Genomic DNA, 21485 nt, shown 5'->3' with positions numbered 1-21485 from the left:
GATTAGCCATGTGTGGTGGCATGTGCCTATAATCCCAGCTGCTTGAAAGGCTTGAGGTGTGAGGATCGCTTGAGCCCAGGACTTTAAGGCTGTAGTGAGCTATGATCTTGCCACAGCATGAGAAATGAATGTTGTTTCTTAGGGTGTGGTCTGTAGACCACCCGTAGTAGTAAAATCACGGGTGTGTCTTAAAAATAAACTCCTCAGATTTCTAGGATTTTTCCTGAAGGCTAAAGAATTATAATCTCTTGGAAAGAGCTCTGGAAATTACATTTTTAATAAGTGCCCTATAGTGATTCTTATGTATAGTACCGTTTACAAATCATTTGGTTAAATAATAGTACGTATCCCTGAATTTGTCTTTAGAAAAACAATTAACTTTTCCTTTATGTTTCTGTAATGTTAACTTGATAATTTATTGTCACCTCAAGTTATATAGATTTAAATAGTGAAATTTTAGCTGACTTCATCAGGTTTTATACAAAACTGAGAAACAGTACATATTTTAGTTTGAAGAGTGAATGTGTTTCAATGTGAGGTGAAACAAAAAATGGAGGAACATAGGAATTCAATTCTAAATGTTATTTTGCTAAAGTTTTTTGTTTGTTTGTTTGTTTTTTGTTTGTTTGTTTTTTTTTGAGACAGAGTCTTGCTCTGTTGCCAGGCTGAAGTGCAGTGGCGTGATCTCAGCTCACTGCAACTTCCACCTCCCATGTTCAAGTGATTGTCCTGCCTCAGCCTCCTGAGTAACTGGGACTACAGGCATGTGCCACCACACCCAGCTAATTTTTTTGTATTTTTAGTAGAGACAAGGTTTCACCATGTTGGCCAGGATGGTCTCGATCTCTTGACCTCGTGATCCACCCACCTCGGCCTCCCAAAGTGCTGGGATTACAGGCGTGAGCCACTGCGCCCAGCCTGCTAAAGTTTTTTAATGAAGCAAGTTATGAAAGTTTCACTTTTTCTTTTTTTAGAGATCTTAGAAAATTCAAAGATGCCAAGAAGCAATTCGAAAAAGTCAGTGAAGAAAAAGAAAACGCATTAGTAAAAAATGCCCAAGTACAAAGAAATAAACAACATGAAGTTGAAGAAGCCACCAACATTCTGACAGCAACAAGAAAATGTTTTCGACATATAGCCCTCGATTATGTGCTTCAGGTATGTAGTTTCTTACTGTGTAGGTTTTCAGACAGTGCTTACTAAATAGGTTGTTACTTTTGAGTGATTGCCCTAAGAAGAGTAAATAAATACTTTGAGCTTAAAGTTAAAACATAATCTTTCGTGGAAAATTTCCATCTGTATAGCTATAGTGTATCTATGTGTGTATGGATATATATTCCTTGGGTTCTGAATTCTGCCTCTTTTCTCTTAACTTTATATTCCCCATTTAAAAATGTTAAAAATCTTTTTAGTTGCTATATTTTGTTCTCTGGAGTTGTTGTATCAATTTAATTATCTTTTATACCATTTTATTATTTCAGTAAATTTAGGGGTTCAGGTGGGTTTTTGGTCACATGATGAATTGCATAGTGGTGAAGTGTGGGCTTTTTTTGTATCTGTCACTCCAGTAGTATACATTGTACCCAATAGGAAATTTTTCATCCCTCACCTCCTTCCCAACCTTCTCCCCTTTCTGAGTCTCCAGTGTGCATTATACCACTCTGTATGCCCCTGAAAACCTACAACTTAGCTTCTACTTATAGGTGACAACACATGACATTTGTTTTTCTGTTCCTGTGTTACTTCCTTTAGGGTAAGGGCCCCTAGTTCCTTCTAAGTTGCTGTAAAAGACATTTATGGTGTTCAAGTTTTTACTGGCAATAGGGAAAATATAATTTTCAGTAATTGTGAGTGATAATAACATCTTTACACTTCTTATTTCTTTAGATTAGATTCTTAGAGGTGCTAAGGTTCACCATATTGCCAAATGAAAAATCTTTCTAGAAGTAGTGTTACCATATTTTTGCATTAGGTGCTGCTTTTAAAAACTAGAAATCTGTATTTGGTAAATTGCTTGGTGATCTTCCAGTCTAATTTATAACTGAAACTAGTTTGAATGTGATAGGTCTCTAAAGGTATTTGAAACATGGAAAAAGTGAAGGCATATTATATTGCTTGTTTCTATATATCATGGAATTTAAAGCCAAAAAACCTTGAATGCTTAGGGAATTACCTCATATAAATCTTCTTTTCAAAACAGTAGTGGTTGTCTTCAGAGATTGTTTACTTCACAATGATCGCAGAGTATTTCTTAAGAAAAAATACCAAATAGAAATTAGTAATTAAAAATTACTTAGGTAACTTTGCAAAACAATAGAAAATTAGCTAAGTTTTTTTCCATTAAGTTCCTGTTCAGTAAGTGGGAAGTTAAAGTTTTAAAATTAATTGACTGTACTTTTGGAGGAAAGGTTGCTAGACTTGAGTAGGCTATTTCCTGGGTCCTGTGCCTACCTCACATTGTACATTTTCTGCTGTAGTGTGAGTACTCGCCCTGCCTGCCCCACTAAAATGGCTCATGCAGAGGTTGTATTCGCTAGACATGTTTCAGTTTTTAACCAACTTGGCTATTCTGTTTTACTCCTTCTTGAAACATTCTTTTATCTTGATTTATCTGAAACTGCTTTTAGGTCTTCCTCCCAACTTCTGTTTCTTTTCCAGTTCTGTCTTGGGCCTCACTCCTTTGTCTGCCTTTGCACTTTCCTTTCTAGTGTTCCATCTTTGGTTTTATTCTTTTCTTTTCTTCATTGTTTTCTGTCAGTCTCGTCATGCCCCTTGCTTGAATCACTACCTGTTATAAGTAGATGACCAAATGTTTTTTCACAGAGGTACTTCGTTCTCGTGTTCAGAACTGAAATCTCTCATCTTCCAAAATGGCTTCTCTTTCCCTTTTGCCCTTATCTATTTGAATAGTGTCACTTTTTTACTCTCATAGAAGTTTGAAATGAGAGAATTATGTCAGATATTCTCCTCATTCTAAGCCAGTATATGTAGTTGCCAAAATGTCTTGAAAATTCCTCCAATGTACCTCTTAAATGGGTTCTTTCTTCACCTTTGCTGCAGCCCTAACCAAGCCTTACCGTATCTTGTCTGGAGTATTAAGGTATTCTCATGAAATTGGTCTGCCTTGCGTTGCTTTTACTTGCCCTGTCACTAACTCATTCTGTTTTATGATCAGAGTTACTCAGACTTCTCCAGGCCAAAAGGAATAATTTTTGCCCCTGCCTTCTCTGTGTGCCTGTATTTTCGTACACATTGCAGTTAGACTACTTACACGTTATTGCAAATATTTATTTATATGTTTTTTCTATTTCTAGATTGTATCCCTAGCCTCTAGTCCAGTGGTTAGAAAATAGATACGTTGTAAATGGTTTTTGAGAGAGCGAATGGCTTAATGTTACAAATTTTATAGTGAGAGGATTAGCTGAAATTTTCATTATTTTTAAACTTATATGTTATTTTCTTGGGTATCCATATGTAAGTTAGGAATTCTCACACTGCCTCCTCATGCCCACCCCCCCCCAACAAATACCTATTAGTTTGTTTGATTTTTCTGATGGGAACTATTTTATCACTTTATGGCCTTTATTTCATTTATGTCTACTTTAGAGAATAGTAAGTAATAAATATCCAAATGTATAAAGTTTGTCTTAACTACTCTAAATATTTGAGTTTACTTTTTTGCTCCAATAATTTAAATGCTATATAATTTAATTATATAATATAAAAATCTATTTTATATAGCATTTTATTTTATTTATAACATTTAAATTTAAAAATTTTATATAGCACTTAATTTTTTTTCAAATAGAAAAAAGGACATATAAAACAGGCATTTTAACATTATTCAGCGTTTGAGTAGTAGGCTATTTGCAGCTTCTGCTTTACTTAGAGCATTTGAAAGTAAATATTGTAGTTCTCTAAACTGAATAGGCTTTGAAATACATGTAGAAGAAACTAGGCTTTTGTTTTTGTTTTTGTTTTTTTGAGAAAGAGTCTTGCTCTGTTGCCTAGGCTGGAGTGCAGTGGTGCGATCCCAGCTCACTGCAACCTCCGCCTCCAGGGTTTAAGTGATTCTCCTGTCTCAGCCTCTGGAGTAGCTGGGATTACAAGTGCCCACCACCACGCCTGGCTAAGTTTTGTATTTTTAGTACAGACAGGACTTGAACTCCTGATCTCAAGCAGTCTGCCCGCCTCAGCTTCCCAAAGTGCAAGGATTACAGGCATGAGCCACTGCACCCAGCCAGAAACTAGTCTTATAGTTAAGTTACTTAGATTTTTCTTTTCTTTTCTTTTATTTAATGCTTTAAAATTATTTGATAAAATACAGAATTCAGTCGGAAGGACATATTAAAGAGATATTTTATAATCTTTTGACAGTATTGGCAAAGAGTGAATGATTCTTAAACATTTCATTAAGCTGATACATAATAACAGACAAAAATAAAATGTTTATTGTGAATTTCTAGAGTTGGGAGAGATCCCCTAAAAGGGAAATCTTTTAATTTATTGATCTTTCAGTAAATTTAGTCTAATTAAAACATTTACTTAAAATCTGGCCGGGTGCAGGGGCTCATTCCTATAATCCCAGCGCTTTAGGGGGCCAAGGCGGGAGGATTGCTTGAAGCAAGGAGTTTGAGACCAGACTGCAACACAGTGAGAACCTATCTCTACAAAAAGTAAAAAAAATTAGCCAGGTCTGGTGGTGTGCACCTGTAGTCCCAGCTACTCAGGAAACTGAGATGGGAGAATTGCTGGGGGCTAAGGCAGGAGGATTGCATGCCCAGGAGTTCGAGGCTGCAGTAAGATCTGATCGTGCCACTGCACTCCGGCCAGAGTGGGCAACAGAGTGAGACTCTGTCTCTAAAAACAAAACCTGTTAATTTATTTAAGAAATATTTATTGAGTGCTTAGTGTGTGCCACTACAGCCGGGAATAAGGCAAAGACCCTGCTCTCACTATAATTTACACTTTGGTTAGGGAGAAGACACAAATCAGAAAATATAAGGTAGTTATTAATGTTCTGAGTAAAATAAATAGGGTTGGTGTACTAGACAGTGCATAAGAAGCTACCTTACACCTTTGTGAGGAGACGGTATTTAAGTTGAGACCTGATTGGTATGAGAGCCTGGTACCCATCTAGGCAGAACATCATAACGTGTAGACAGAACAGCCAGTACAAAGGCATTGAGGTGGGAGTGGTCCCAGGTTGTGGTTGGAGTACAGAAAGGGGGAAAGTAATAGAAAACTAGGTTGAAGGGGTGAGGTGGGTAGGGGCTACATCACAGTGGGCCTTGCCAGCCATGGTAGGAAGTTGGAGGGTGTTAAGGTAGAGGTAACATGATCTTATTTATATTTTTTAAGGTGGGCCCGGCGTGGTGGCTCACACCTGTAGTTCTAGCACTTTGGGAGGCCAAGGCGGGTGGATCACCTGAGGTCAGGAGTTAAGACCAGCCCGAGCAACTTGGAGAAACCGTGTCTCTACTAAATACAAAAAATTAGCTGAGCGTGGTGGCACATGCTGGTAATTCCAGCTACCCAGGAGGCTGAGGCAGGAGAATTGCTTGAACCCAGAAGGCAGAGGTTACAGTGAGCTGAGATCGCACCATTGCACTCCAGCCTGGGCAATAAGAGCAAAACTCCATCTCAAAAAAAAAAAAAAAAGCAAAAAAAATGCTGACTGGTTGCTGTGTGTGTAATAGATTGTAGGGAGTCGAGAATGGAAGCAGATGGAAGCAGAGAAGAGACTAATTCATAGCCTTTTGCAGCAGTCTGGAAAAGACATGATGGTGATAGTGGTAAAGTGATGAGAATTTGCATTTAGGTTGTATGTTGAACTTTGATGAGCAATGAGATAAAGAGGGTGGGAAAAAGATGGAATTCCCAGAGTTTCAAATGTCAAAATAGTTCCATCACTCTAATATTTAAATAACCAGTTTTTCTTTTAGCTCAGAAATGTATGAGAATTTCACTGGAATGTTTGTCTTAACTGTGTTTTGCAAAAGGATAGTTGAAGGATGAAAAAGCTCGAACTTTGTTTTTATTCGCTTTTTGGAAAAGTGTTAAACCATTAAAATAAGTTTTATAATATTGCGTTATGGATTAGCTTTAAAATAATGCATGGGTGATTAACCACATGTGTTTTCCCTTAGATTAATGTTCTTCAATCAAAAAGGAGATCAGAAATCCTAAAATCAGTAAGATATTAATTGAAATGATGTTTTAAATATTTTAATATGAAACTAAATGTACATATTTAGGTGTTGAAAGAACATCTGCTATGTACATGATAAGGTTTATGATTGCTCTTCTTTTTGATCTTCATCTGTATTTCTTATGTGGCACTGGACTTCTTTGTCTCCTTTGTGTTCGAGTTATTTGTGTGTCTCGTCTGTTGATACACTGTGAGGTCCATAAAGGGACACTCTCTACTGTTAAACGTTTTTGTTTTCTTTTATCCTAATATGTTGCTTTACATGCACTAGATGCCCAGCACCATTTGGTGAATAACTAAAAATGTTTGGTGTAAAAACCTGTGAGAATATTTCAGAATTTGTTTCGAAAGTTATGAACATAAAAAACTGTTACACTTAGGTTTTGAATTTTTTCTCACTTGTTTTGCTTTAAAATTTTTTTGCCCAACCTCTTTCAACATATTTACATTTTTCTTTATGATTTTTGGCATTATTTGGACTTTAAAAATATTTGAGATTGAGGATTTATATGAATAGTATCATTTTTGGAGAATTTTTCCCTTAGAGTTGATGGTGGATCATTCTTTTGGTTTGTTCTTTGGTATGCAGTTACAGAACCAGTGGGATGAAATTGGGGGATCACTTTTTTCCCTGAGCCTCTTCACCCCATGACAATGATTTTTTTTTTTTTTTTGTGGTGGGGAGCCGTTTTTTTGGTCTTAAAAGCTAACGAAGGCTGTCTGTGGTGGCCCATGCCTGTAATCCCAGCACTTTGGGAGGCTGAGGCAGGTGGATCACCTGAGGTCAGGAGTTCAAGACCAGCCTGGCCAACATGGTGAAAACCCATCTCAACTAAAAATACAAAAAAATTAGCTGGGTGTGGTGGCGGGCGCGTGTAATCCCTGTTACTTCATGATGCTGAGGGGAATTGCTTGAACCCAGGAGGTGAAGTTTGTAGTGAGCCGAAATTGTGCCGTTCACTCCAGCCTAGGTGACAAGAGCAAACTGTCTCAAAAAAAAGCTAACAAAGAAGTGTGCAGGGCATGATATGGTATGGCATATCATATCTTTATATTTTGATAACTTTAGTAATAATCTCTCAACTCTGAATTACTTACTGACTTTTCCCCCAAAAGGCTATATTTAAGTAGCCTTAGATCCTTGTCCCCACCTAGCTTTTTTTCTAAATTGTATGTATATATTTGTGTTATAAATTATCAGGTAAACACATTGTACTTCCTGTTTTTTAAAGATAATGTTTATACCCCACTTGTTTTCGAGATTGACAGTAATGTGTATTAATTGTAGAAAATTAGAATGTGTATGAAGAAAAATAAAAATGACTTACTAGTTCTGCTACCAAGGGGAAGCCAGTATTAATATCACGGCATACATCTTCGTCTTTTTACTCTCTATGTCCGTCCTTGTGTGTGCGTGTGTGTGTGTGTACATAAACTTGAATATATGCCTTTTAAAATCACATTTAATGTTTTAATGGGAATCATTCCTACATACTATTTTATAACTTTCTCTTTTCACTAGTACACTGCAAAGTTGTATGTCATTAAATGTCCTTTATTTAATGATGGCGTTTGTGGCCGGGTAGAATTCTGCCACCTGAATATCCTAGGGTTTGGATTAAATGTCCTTTATTTAATGATGGTGTTTGTGGCCGGGTAGAATTCTACCACCTGAATATCCTAGGGTTTGGCACATGTTTTTTGTAAAAGTCCAGGTAGTAAATATGGTGGCTCTTTTATACCCCTTAAGGATCTCTGTTAAATCTATTCAACTGTGCTATTATAACGAGAAAGACAATATGTAAATGAATGGCCATTGCTGTGTTCCAATAAAACTTTATAAATAAACACAAATTTGAATTTCATGTAATTTTCACATATCATAAATTTCATTTATTTTCATTGTCTTTAAATCATTTAAAGATGTAAAAACCATGTAGCTCATGGACTATCAAAAAAGTGGTGAGGCCTAATAAAGTTTGCAGGTCATAGTTTACTGACCTTGAAGGAATATACCATAAATTAATTTCACCTATTAATGGATATTCAAATAATTTCCTTGTTTTTGACATTAAAGCATAGCTTTGTCCTCATCATTCTAATGAATAATCCTATTATTTTCTTAGGATAGATTTATAAAGAAGATATTATATAGTCAAAGAATTAAGACTTTAGAAAAATATTGTCAAATTTCAAGAGTTATACAATATTTCTTCTAATATTGTGTGAAAATGGGTTTTCCTCCACATTTTACCAACACTGAGCATTCCAGTTTTTTCCCCCATGCTGCCCCTAGTTTGTTGGATAGAAAGCACGATCTCATTATTCAGTTTTGCATTTTGTTAATACAAATGAGTTTGAACATTTTTCCGTGTTTTTTAGCCAGTTAGGTACCTCATATGTCGTTCGTCTTTTTTTCTGTTGGAGTGTTCATCTTTTTCATGTTGATTTGCAACATCTCTTACATCTTAAGACTGTTAATTCTTTGTCATGTGTTTTTCCCTAGTTTATCATTTGTCTTTTAATATGCTCGTTTTGCATTTTGATGTACAGGCATATTTTATATTTTTATGTAGTCCTAGCTGTTAATCCCATCCCTCTTTTTAAATTGTTCATTAATTTTTAAAAATAATTTATCAGTTTTTATTCACAAATTTGTGCAATGATCACTATTATCTAATTCCAGAATAATTTTCCTCTTCTGAGTTTTGTCCTTTTGCCTCTGTGTTTTAATGGTTTTTTTTTTTAAGTAGTTTTTTTTGGAGGATTTTTGAGTATTAAGGACTTTATGACCTATTTTAGACTTCAGAAAATTGAACAGATGCCACTTGTTAAAAATAACATGGATGTTTAGAATATTTTTTCAGTATTCATTTAATTATATAATTCCTTCCATGTAAAAACTTAATTAAAATGAGGGTGATTTTTCTCTTTAAAATAGGTAAAATATGGGAAAACGTGGACAAATCTCTGCTCATTAATGTCAGCTTTTTAGATTTGTGGAATGAATGTAAGAAAGTTCCATATTGGCAAATTCAGTTGACTCATTTTATTTTGGTATCTTGAGAGAAAAACCAGCATTCTCCTACTTTAGGTTGTGCTTGGTGCTCTAGTAGATTGTAAAGTATTTGTGTTTTATTTTGAGCACTTTATATTTCTCTTATCTTTTTGCCTTTTTTGCAGTTTAAGGTTTGTCAGTGAGCTTGGTTGAAGGAGCACATAAATACTTTATAATGGACCTAGGAAAATAGTAGAGTTATTGAAAATTGGATTATTTGAATCTGCTGTATACATTTTGATCACCTAAATATAGTCTAAACAACTAAAATTTTGAACATTAAAAAAATTTTAAACCACTGGGAAATTTCTTTTAAATAAAATTTATTTTCATTGTATTTGAAAATATTTTTGAAATACTCTTTTAAAACAGATGACTCAGTTTAATTTTCAAATAGGTTTGATGAACTGGGCACGGTGGCTCATGCCTGTAATCCCAGCACTATTGGAGGTGGAAGTGGGAGGATTGCTGGAACCCAGGAGTTCGAGATCAGCCTGGGTAACATGGCAAGACTTTGTCTCTACAAAAATTAGCTGAGCATAGTGGCACATGCCTGTGGTCCCAGCTACTTAGGAGGCTGAAGTGGGAGAATCACCTGAGCCTGGGAGGTACAGGTTGCAGTGAACTGTGTTTGTGCCACTGCATGCCAGGCCTGGGTGACAGAGCAAGACGCTGTCTTTTTTATATACATAAAATATTTCAGAATGTCTATCTACGAGTAGATTTTAAAATGGTCATCTTTTTTTTTTCCCCCTTTAGATGTTGTCATTTATGTATGCCCATTTGGCCTTCTTTCATCAAGGATATGATCTGTTTAGTGAACTTGGACCCTACATGAAGGATCTTGGTGCACAGGTAATGTTGCGGTATATTTCTTGATTCTGTTTTATACACTGGTATTTGTATTTTTAAAGAAATTTAGCATATTGGAGGTGTGTTAGTCTCTTCTCATACTGCTGTAAAGAGCTGCCTCAAACTGGGTAATCTAGAAAGGAAAGAGGTTTAATTGACTCACAGTTCTGCATGGCTGGGGAAGCCTCAGGAAACTTACAATCATGGCAGAAGGCAAAGGGAAAGCAAGGCATCTTCTTCACAAGGCAGCAGAGGGGAGAATGAATGCAAGAGAAACTACCAAACACTTATAAAACCATTAGATCTCGTGAGAACTCACTATCACGAGAACCAGCATGGGGGAACGCCCCTGCATGATTCAGTTCCCTCCACCTGGTCTCTCTCTTGACACATGAGGATTATGGGGATTATAATTCAAGATGAGATTTTGGGTGAGGACACAGCCAAACCATATCAAGGAGGACTTGATGTTTTATTTATTTAATGAAGAATGAAGTTGGATGCTATAGCAGATTTATATGTGGGTTAATACTCAAATGTTTGCATTTTGGGTATACCCAAAAAATGAAATCAAAGGTAAAAAGAACCTTATGTTATAGTTTGTATATGAAGGTATTGAAAAGGAGAATTTAAAAACAAAGTGTGGCCGGGCGCAGTGGCTCACACCTGTAATCCCAGCACTTTGGGAGGCCAAGGCGGGCGAATCACAAGGTCAGGAAATCGAGACCATCCTGGCTAACACGTTGAAACCCCGTCTCTACTAAAAATAAAAAAAACTTAGCCAGCCTTGGTGGTGGGCGCCTGTAGTCCCAGCTACTCAGGAGGCTGAAGCAGGAGAATGGCGTGAACGTGGGAGGCGGAGGTTGCAGTGAGCCGAGATCGTGCCACCGCACTCCAGCCTGGGCGACAGAGCAAGACTCCGTCTCAAAAAAAATAAAATAAAATAAAAAATATAAAAACAAAGTGTGTGTTTTGCAGTCTACATAACTGGACTTATTTTTAAATTTCATACATTTGGATAAGTGAATTATTGTTCCAATTTGCTTTTCAGTTGAGTTAGAGCTCTTTTTTATTTTCTAAAAACTTGTATCTTGTTATTTGAATAAAAAAATTTTAGAGTCTTAAAATTATAGAGCTCTTGGGAACTTTTTCATTTCATATAGTCACATGTGGCTATCTATGGCTATGTGTAATAGCTCTATACATATACATACAAATTTTATATGTATAAAAATGTCGTTATGTTCAAACTATTTTTTCATATCTGATCATAACGTTATATTAGATCTGTTCGGGGGACTTTGTTTTTTGTTGATGAGCATTCTTTATTTAACACTGTCGATTTTTAGGTGATTTTCTTTCTCAAGATGTTTCAGTTTAGTTTCCAAGAGGAGGGGACTGATGATGAAAAATAGAGTTTAGGCCAGGCACAGTGGCTTATGCCTGTAATCCCAGCACTTTGGGAGGCTGAGGCATGCAGATTACATGAGGCTGGGAGTTTGAGACCAGCCTGGCCAACATGGTGAAACCCCGTCTCTACTAAAAATAAAAAAATTAGCTGGGTGTGGTGGCATATGCCTGTAATCCTAGCTACTCGGGAGGCTGAGGCATGAGGTGGAGTTCTCAGTGAGCCAAGACTGGGTCGTTGTACTCCAGTCTGGGTGACAGAGGGAAACTCTGTCTCAAAAAAAAAAAAGGAAAAGAAAAATTGAGTTTAAGGAAAAAGGTAAGAGTGGAATGGGAATTGCATTTACTGACCAGAGTATGTGTGAGTTGTGGTGTGTGTGTGTGTGTGTGTGTATGTGTGTGTGTGTGTTGAGACAGGGAAGGACATGTAGGGCATATGCCGTGGATTACATGTATTCTGTTTTCTGCTTCTACAGAACTTACTCTCTTGGGAGAAGCCAACAAGGCACCACACTCTTAATCTCTGTGCTGAATACCTTGTGTGTGTAACAGTTGGGATGAGGTTTGTTTGCAAATAATAGAAAACTGAGAATATTAGTAGTTTAAAAAAGAGAGTTTTATTTCTCTTATGTAAAGTTGAAGACATGGTATGGCGGCAACTTGGTTAGCAGGAGTGCAGGCTTCTGTTTTTTGATTCTACCTCATAGTTCAAAGTGGCTAATCAAGCTTTAGCTAACATACCCATATTCCAGCTAATAGGAAGAAGGAAGGGAGAATGAAAGATACGTTTTTCTCTTTTTAAGCACATTTCCTAGAAATTGTACATATCACTTCTACATACATCCCAATGCCAAGTCCTTAGTCACAGGGTCACAGTAGCTGCAAGGGAAATTAACCTTAATGCCAGATAGCCACGTGACCTGCTAGAATTTAGGGGTTCCATTGTTAAGGAAGAAGGAGAAAACAGATATTGAGGGACAGCTGGCCTTTTCCACCATATGGGGAAGGGTCAAAGTGTTGCAGGAACATATAGACAGGACATGTAAGCCGGACTTGGGGGGAAGGAGAGACCTTCCTAGGTTTTAGACATTCCTCACATACTATCAAATATTAGATTACACTGTCATCTGATATTCAGCATAATTTATAAAAGCAGTGTGAGTTGAATTGCAGTTGGCTAGCTGAAAAAACTATGTATTTTTTAAACATTTAATCATTTTAGTTTTATAGGTCCCCCCCCGCCCGTCCCAGATCTCAAATAAGTCTGCAGGTCCTTGAAAAACATCTAAGCCCCAGAGCCTGTAGTGCCTGGTCGATAAGATGTCCGGGTTGGAGGTGGCCAATTGCGATATTCTTTTCATAATTAGTAGATAATGGCATCTGCAACTAAGGTCATGGCAGTAGAGATAGAAATGGTTAGATTTGAGGGTTAATATGCAGCCCATTCGAGGGTGGAAGGGCGTGATGAGTTCACGCTTAAATATATTGATTTGTGAGGATAAGACGTGTAAGTGGATATTTGTGGAGCTCAAAAGAGGGAAGTAGACTAAATCAGTAGCATATAGTTGCTGATTGCAACCACAAGAGTGGGTGAGTTGATGGGGGGTGAGTTAGATATCTCTGAATCATAGAGCTATTTTTAAAAAAATCTAGTTGCCTAGACACCATACATAAAGATTTTTATTTTGTAAGTTAAGGTTGAGGTCCACTGGTATTGAGTTTAAAAAAAAAAACTGACTTGGGGCAGGGACCTAAGAAGGACTAAATTTTGAGATGGCTCAGTAAGAGAAGCTGTGCTAGGACGTAGATGAGTGAGGGGGTGGAAAAACAGGAGACTGGCATTGTAGGCCAGGAAAAGTGTTTCAAAGGGAAGGAGTGGTTATCAGCTTCAATTATTAGAAAGTTAAGTAAACCTAGGACTGAGAAATACCTGTTGGATTTAGCAGCAAAAAGTTGTTACCTCTGTGAGAGATGCTGTTTCCATGGCGCTGGGGACCCGGGCAGTAGAAGCTGAATTACAGTGGGTAGATTAATATGGAAGGGGCAAATAGAGAAGGTGGTAGTATTTTAAAGAAGTTGTGTTATGAAGGAAAGAGGGAAAGAATGTGGTAGCTGGAGAAAGAGTATGGGTTAGCGGTTTTATTTTATTTTATTTTTAACTATAACCAATCAAATATTGTGTTTGCTTTATTTCTGTGTCTGTTCTGTAAAAGCCTCCCCATTGCATTCCCTCAGTGGAGCTCAGGAACTGCTTTTGATTTGGAACTTCCTGATTCTTTTTTTTTTCTATTATTATTATTATTATTATTATTATACTTTAAGTTCTAGGGTACATGTGCATAACGTGCAGGTTTGTTACATATGTATACTTGTGCCACGTTGGTGTGCTGCACCCATCAACTCCTCAGAACCCATCAACTCGTCATTTACATTAGGTATAACTCCCAATGCCATCCCTCCCCACTCCCAGCGGTTTTATTAAGGTAGAATGATTTGCACCAACTTAAAAGCAGATGGTAGTTCGAGGGAGAAGTTGAAAAGGAGAAAGAGAAGTGATGATATCTGAGGTTGGTGGGAGTGGAAGGGATTTAAAACACAGAAGGACCAGGGATACCTGCTTAGTGATAGGAACCTATTAAAATGGATAATGTCCAGTACTAACACAAACACGGGGCCCTTTTTACTGTGCTCCAAGTTATCTTCCTGATACATTTCCCAGTGTCTAGAAGATAAGACTCTGCCAGTCTTCACATTTCCCCAACTCGTGCCTTTTCCCAAACCCCCACCATCACGAAAGATATTTTTTCTTTATTCTTTTTCCCCATCAGAGAGGGGGAATTGTCCCCACTTTCCTGTTGTAATAGCAATGGGGTTAGGGATGCAAGAGACATTTCTTTTTTCCTTTTTCTTTTTTTTTTTTTTTTTTTTGAGACGGAGTCTCGCTCTGTCGCCCAGGCTGGAGTGCAGTGGCACGATCTCGGCTCACTACAAGCTCCGCCTCCCGGGTTCACACCATTCTCCTGCCTCAGCCTCCCAAAGTGCTGGGATTACAGGCGCCCGCCACCGCGCCTGGCTGCAAGAGACATTTCTTACCCATTAGACAGGCAGAAAACCATCACCTACATTGCAGAATTCATATGTAAAGTATATGCGTGCATATTTGTAAATATTTTGAATTTGGGGGCTCCCTTGTGCTGCATTTCAGTCTGAATGAATAATATTTATATGCCACTCAGAGCCGTAAAAACCATAGGATGGTTAGTCCACTCATTCCGCATAAGAAATTTGTGTGAGAATATATTTTTCTAGTGCACCATGTATAGCATACCCACTAAATCAATGCTACATGTCACTAAGGTGTGTGTGTATTAGATCCTAGAGTAGTATGGTTGCCAGCTGTATCACGTACTTTATAATAGTGATAGATCTGTTTTATTGTGGGTATTTTTTTGGTTAATCTCTATTACTATTCAGTAATACTATCTGACTAGAATTATTCTTCTGTAGAAAAAAATCATTTGTGATAAAGGATCAAATAGCTTTTTTGAAAGAGACTTTAAAAATTTAGTCTTTAAAAGATACAACTTAAAATGTTTAGACATTTAACGCTTTTTTCCATATTCCTGCTGATCTGATATGTATGTTTTAATTTTTTCATTTATCGAACATGTGTTAATCATTTATGGGTGATGGAGGTTCAGAGTTGGAAAGCATCATCTTTGTCTAGACAATGAAACCCACATAATTAATAATGTATAACCCAATTATTGTTAGTTTAGCAAATATGATTTCAAGAAGCCAGTGCATTTCTTGTGACATATTACCGGAAATTGAATACTTCCCTTATGATGGATATCCTTTCTAATACAAAGAAACAAGAAATAAATGGGTTTTTTATATATGTGTATATTATTTTGGGGGGGGGGGTGGGGGATGGAGCCTTGCACTGTCGCCCTGGCTAGTGTGCAGTGGTGTGATCTCAGCCCACTGCAACCTCTGCCTCCTGGGTTCAAGCAAGTCTCCTGCCTCAGCCTCCCGAGTAGGTAGGATTATGGGCACCTGCCACCACGCCCAGCTAATTTTTTGTATTTTTAGGGGAGACGGGGTTTCACTATGTTGGCCAGGCTGTTCTTGAACTCCTGACCTCCTGATCCGCCCGACTTGGCTTCCCAAAGTGCTGGAATTACAGGCGTGAGCCACTGCGCCCGGCCGGGTTTTATAGTTTTATTAAGTTTTTTGAGCTTTTAAAAATGAGCCTTAAGAATTGCTGATTTCCTACCTTGGTCTTATGAATGATTACTATTCTTTTATTATTTTTAGCTTTCTCTTTTATCTGGTGAATTATTTTTTCTTCTTTTTAGATTTGATTATGACGTTAGGGAGCCAACCTGAAAACATGAAGAAACATCTTGAATGATTGGAAGTAGCTGTTAGAGTGAATTTGTGAGAGCTGGTGTAGCTGGTTGGTACTAGTTTAGCTGCACTACTTTTTGCTATTATGGGAAAGAAGTCACTAGTGTCTTCTTCGTATCTTTGATTTTAACTACCTGAATTTGCTTAGTAGGTCAGCAGGCAGCTTAAGCTAGAGTCATTTTCCTTATTTAAGGATTGAAAGTGTATCACTGGGGTACCTGTGACAAGGCCTCCAATCATGTATGTGCGGCACCATGACTATTCTTGGAAATCTTTTTTCTTCTAATGGAGATATGGATCTTCTCAAAGAGAACTTGATAGCAGAAAAAAATATGAACTTCTACTTCAAAGTTTAGCCAAAACCTTTTTAAATAAGCTTAAATTGAGTGATTTTTTTATTTATCTGTGAAATGATTTGGAATATGGTTTGAAAAAATAATCCATACTTTTTTTAAGTCTGCAGTTTTCTCTTTTTCCCTTTTTACAGTTGGATCGACTGGTTGTGGATGCAGCAAAGGAGAAAAGAGAAATGGAGCAAAAACATTCCACCATTCAACAAAAGGTACCTCAGGGGAAATTAAAAATTAATTCCGTTTTACGCAGTCGCTTGGTTGTTGGTTTATGCAAGGTGTCATTGTATTGGAACACATCTTTGGGTTGTTCTAATAATTAAATTGTGCAGATAAATTCCTCTTCTGTTTTTGAAGAGCAAAATGTTCTTCAGATTTTAAGGGACGTATTTTGTTATTTTTTCGGATCTTTGAAAGCTGTGCTCCTTGAATCAGTTTATAAAAATTTAAATCTCTTAGAGCCGTAACTAAGCTAAAAGTGGCTTTTACTTAGAATTTAAAACACTATTCATAATTACATTCAGGATACCACCAACTCCCTGTAAAAGAGTGTGTCTGTGTGTGTGTTGCGGGGCAGGGGGTGTGGATGCATCTTAGTGTCAACATGCGTGTTTGGCCTTACAGACTTTCCAACTGCAGTCACTGCAAGGCAGCCTTTCCTCTCTGTGACGAGATGCTAAAGCTTCACCTGCATTGCCTGTTGAATTGCCTAAAGCTAGCAAAACTGACTTTGAAAATAATGTTTTTAAAAATGAAAACTCAAATATTAAACCAGTTTTTATTTCTTCATGCTAAAAGAGTTGAGTGTAACATGCCTGCAACTCAACTTTCTTATATCGTCAGTGGTACTTTTTGTGTAGTTATCTGAAAATAAAGGGAGAGTGTTAAAGTTGAATATAGAAATTTAAGTATGTACAGGATGCCATCTAGCATTGCTTTAAGAAATCTGTTTTCTTGGTATTGAGCAGTAAAATCAACTTTTTAATGGTTTATTTAGAATTTAAAATACCAGTAAACTAGATCTGATATAGAAGATGTCAGTGAAAAAAGAAAACAAAATCAGTAGTAAAAGTAAGAAAAATTTAATTGATGATGGAGTATTAATGCTCAAAGAAAAATAATTAAAAAAGGAAAGATTTCTACAAGACCACCTTTAAGTTAGTTACTTTCTGGTTAGTGTCGGGTGAGACAAACTCCACGTTTTATTTTGTTTTGTTTAAAGTTAGATTAACTTTTGTTTGGGTAACTTTATTTTAAGTTGACAAATAAAAATTTTACGTAATTAAAGTGTACAGTCTGATGTTTTGATGGGTAACGAGTTTTAATGACATGATCATGAAAAGATTGCTAAAAATTGGGACCAATTGTTTTTAATTAAAATGAGATATCGTGGTATTTGTAGGAATATTTGAATATTTCCTTAAATTGAATTATTTAATAAACAGTACACATCTTTTAATATCTTTTCCTATTGTGAACACAGTTCAATGTTGTACTGAAGGTTCAAAATGGTAAATTATTAACTCTAAGAATAACTTACTTGATTTTAAATAATATTCAACTGTTTTCCTTTAAAGAAAATAGTGCTGCTTTTTGCTCATTATGAATGCTCACCTCTTTTCTGCCCTTAAATGCTGACACAAGGCTGCATTACAGGTAAAAAAAAAAAAATCCACTAAAAACTAAGGGAAAGTATGTCTCATGCAGTTATTTAGATTTTTCAAAAATTTAAATTGATCAGTTGGAGAAACAGTGATGCTTTGAACATTCACGTGTGGATACGTGCATGCATTTTGCATTTGTGATATATTTATACCTAGGAGTAAAACTGCTGAGTTAGAAGATGTATTAGCTTTAGTAGATCATTTAGCATAAGCAGATAATGCTACATTGTTTTTCAAAATATTATACTATCTTAGCAGACAGCACTGTATGAGAGTTCCTATTTGCCACCTCATTATATTATGAGACTTTTAGATTTTGGCCGATTTGATCAGTAGATACTGACATCTTCTCGTAGTTTTAACTTCTTTAGTGACTAATGAGCTTAAGCACCTTATCTTGTCTCTGTTGGTCTTTTGCGTATCTTACTTGTAAAACGTCTATTAATCTTTCTCTCATTTTTCCACCAGGCTGCCTAACTGTTTGATCAACTTAATAATACATTTGAGGCATATGTGTTTTTAATTTTCATATAGCTTATTTTTATCAGTCTTATGGTTGATGCTTTTTGTGTCTTGTTCAATAAATTCCATTTCAAGATCATGAAGAGATATATCTTGTATTATAGATTTACTCTTTAGATTATTTTTATTATTTTTTTTTTTGGTCCTGTCACCCAGGTGGAGTGCAGTGGCGCGATCTCTGCTCACTGCAATCTCCTCCTCTTGGGTTTAAGTGATTCTTCTGCCTCAGCCTCCCAAGTAGCTGGGATTATAGCTGCGCATCACCATACCCAGCTAATTTTTGTATTTTTAGTAGAGATGGGATTTCACCTTTTTGGTCAGGATGGTCTTGATCTCCTGACCTCAGGTGATCCATCCACCTCAGCCTCCCAAAGTGCTGGGATTACAGGTGTGAGCCACCGTGCTACTTTTTAGATCTTTAATTGGGGTTTTGTGTGTGGTGTGAGGTAGAGATCGTTTCCTTTAATTCTCCCACTGGTAGTCAGTTGATCCAGACGAGTTATTAAAAAGTTTGCTCTTTCCCAAATGCTCTGTGGTATATCCTGTGTTATATATCACGTATGTGAGGTCCATTTCAGTTTCTCTATTCTGTTTCACTGTCTTTTTGTCTAAACTGTCGATACTATGCTGTCTTAATTATTTTTGGCTTTAGAGTGATTTCTTTAGTGACTAATGGGCATCTTATATTTACTGGTCATTTGGATATCCTATTTGTGAACTATTAGTCTTTTTATCTCATTTTCCCACCAGGTTGCTTAATTGTTGATCAAATGCTTTTAAAATTTTTTAATTTCATTTTTAGTTTTTGGTAGTACATAGCAGGTGGTATTATTTATGGGGTACATGAAATATTTTGATACAGGCATGCAATGCATAATAATCACATCATAGAAAACAGGATATCCATCCCCTCAAGCATGTATCCTTGTGTTACAAACAATCCTATTATATTCTTTTAATTATTTTTTAATGTACAGTTATTTTGACTGTAGTCACCCTGTTGTGCTATCAAATACTAGGTCTCATTCATTCTCTTTTTTTTTTTTTTAGTATCCATTAACCATCCCCACTCGCCCACACCCCCAGTGCCCACCACACCTCCCAGCCTCTGGTAACCATCCTTCTACTCTCCAGCTCCCTGAGTCCAGTTGTTTTATTTTTTAGATCCCACAAATAAGTGAGAACATGAATGTTTGTCATTCTGTTCCTGGCAAGCAAATTCTTGATATGTAATAGCAAATCTTCCTACCTTTCCTCCTTCAAGCTTCTATGAATCAAAATTGATATGTTTATTTTATTATGTCTTTGATTCTATGCGCTTGTTATGTTCTCCATTTATTTAAGTTTTCTTTAATGGCTTTCATAAAGTTTTATGATTTTTCTTGTACATCTTTTGTTAGATTTATTCCTAGATATTTATATTCTAAATGTTATCTTTAAATTTATTTATTTTACCACTGTTCTGTCTGTGATAACATTGATTTTTCTGTATTGATTTTGTAACCAGTAATCTCTTTTAATATTGATTTATCTCTCAATTATTTTGGATGCTATGTGTATAAAGTCTTATCATCTACCAATAATGATAGTTTTTTCCTTTCTTTCTAATCTTGTACTTTTTTTTGTTGTTTTGCTGGCTATGAGTTTCATCGTGATCTTGAGTGAAAGTGGTAACAGTGGTTTTTCTTGTCTTGTTTGCTATTTTAAAGGGAAGTTTCTATTAGATTCCCCTTTGACCAACCTTGGTTTTACATTCTGTTCCCTGGACCTCACACCAAAACTCAAGTTCTCCTGATAGGCAGATGTCCTTGCTCTCCTTACCTCTTTGAATTCCAGTGCTCACTCAGTCTCTTGCCTTTGAGTATTCCTTCCTGATTTATCAGGTCATCAATGTATTTAAGGAGATTCTAACACTATGTCTTTCGTCCAACATATTTCATTGCTAAAATTATGAAATCTGTCACATTTTAAGTACTACAAAATATTAGTTGATATTAATAGTAATTAAAGTGAAGACAGTTTATCTCAAGAAATATAGTTGAAAATTAGAGAAACACTTGTAATACACTGCACTTTCAAGGAAGTCTTTTAAGTTGACCAAAGTTATGAAAAACTGAAGATGTTACAAACGAAACCTTTAGAATGTTAACAAAGTCAATTATATTTATTGCTTCCTTAATTCTGTCTGTATAATTAAATAAATTATAGCCTCAAATAAATTTTAAATGAGGGAATTAAAGTTTCCCTGATTTTTTGTTCCCCAAAGAAAAAGTAGGAAGAAATGTAGCAAGTCGTTTACAGATTCTGCTTCATTTGATTACTTTGGATTATCATGTCTTTTCGTGGTTAATGTTTCAAAGGCGTCAGGAGAGGTTATTATTATTATTTTTTTCTCTTTTAAAGTTCTGAATTTAGTCTGTTTCCTGTTCCTGACTTAGTACTCTCTTCAATTTGGAGGGCCCTTAGATGGTTGTCGCTCTGCTCGCCTCCAGGCAGGGCCCCAGCGTCTCAGCAGATGCTGCCACAATGTTTCGCACGACAGGAGGTTTACTGCTGCTTAGTAGGGTAGAATTCTCATTTTCATCATTGGTCCAGGAGGAATTTTAAAAGTTATGGGGCTGGCTTTAGAGTTTTAAATTTGCTGAAAACAGCAGTCTTAGAGTTTTACTCAAAATGCTTTGGAAGTTTGTTAGGCAATATTTTAAATATTGAATTTCTGATTTCCAAACTTCATGAATGTTTGGAAGAAAATTGAAAGTTTAAATTGCATTCAGGTGAAGATTTAGATCATTAAGACCCTTGAAGAAGACTATGAGTGATTTCATAGTACTCATAAAAAAGGGAGTTCAACTTGCCCACTTCAGACTGTAGACTAAGATCCATTTCCTTTGAAAACTAAATTTTATTTTAGGAAAAAATGCCATAGACACTGTCAGATTCAAGAACTACCATACCCAGGCATACAATGGCTCATGCCTGTAATCCCTGAACTTTGGGAGGCCGAGGCA

At 36.4% G+C, this 21485-nt stretch overlaps 1 protein-coding gene across 13 annotated transcripts in view; it reads left to right on the top strand.

Annotated features, from left to right (window-relative positions):
* Positions 1-21485, top strand: part of ACAP2 (ArfGAP with coiled-coil, ankyrin repeat and PH domains 2) — a 178034-nt gene that overhangs the window by 106107 nt on the left and 50442 nt on the right. For 9 of the 13 annotated variants that reach the window (XR_002520649.2, XM_017956117.3, XM_021935037.2 and 6 more), the window contains 5 exons: positions 975-1158; positions 6150-6194; positions 10029-10124; positions 16429-16503; positions 17936-17947. Coding sequence is in view for 12 of the 13 variants with exons in the window: in XM_017956117.3 (XP_017811606.1) it covers positions 975-1158; positions 6150-6194; positions 10029-10124; positions 16429-16503; positions 17936-17947 (412 nt within the window). In the remaining variant the exon portion in view is untranslated. The remainder of the gene's footprint in view (positions 1-974; positions 1159-6149; positions 6195-10028; positions 10125-16428; positions 16504-17935; positions 17948-21485) is intronic. The other 4 variants (XM_017956123.3, XM_017956118.3, XM_017956121.3 and 1 more) reach the window with 1 other exon arrangement.

The sequence above is a fragment of the Papio anubis genome, chromosome 2, assembly GCF_008728515.1.
Source record: "Papio anubis isolate 15944 chromosome 2, Panubis1.0, whole genome shotgun sequence".
Classification (NCBI taxonomy): Eukaryota; Metazoa; Chordata; class Mammalia; order Primates; family Cercopithecidae; genus Papio; species Papio anubis.
Note: the sequence above shows the minus strand (reverse complement) of the source record. Positions and strands in the feature narration are given on the sequence as shown.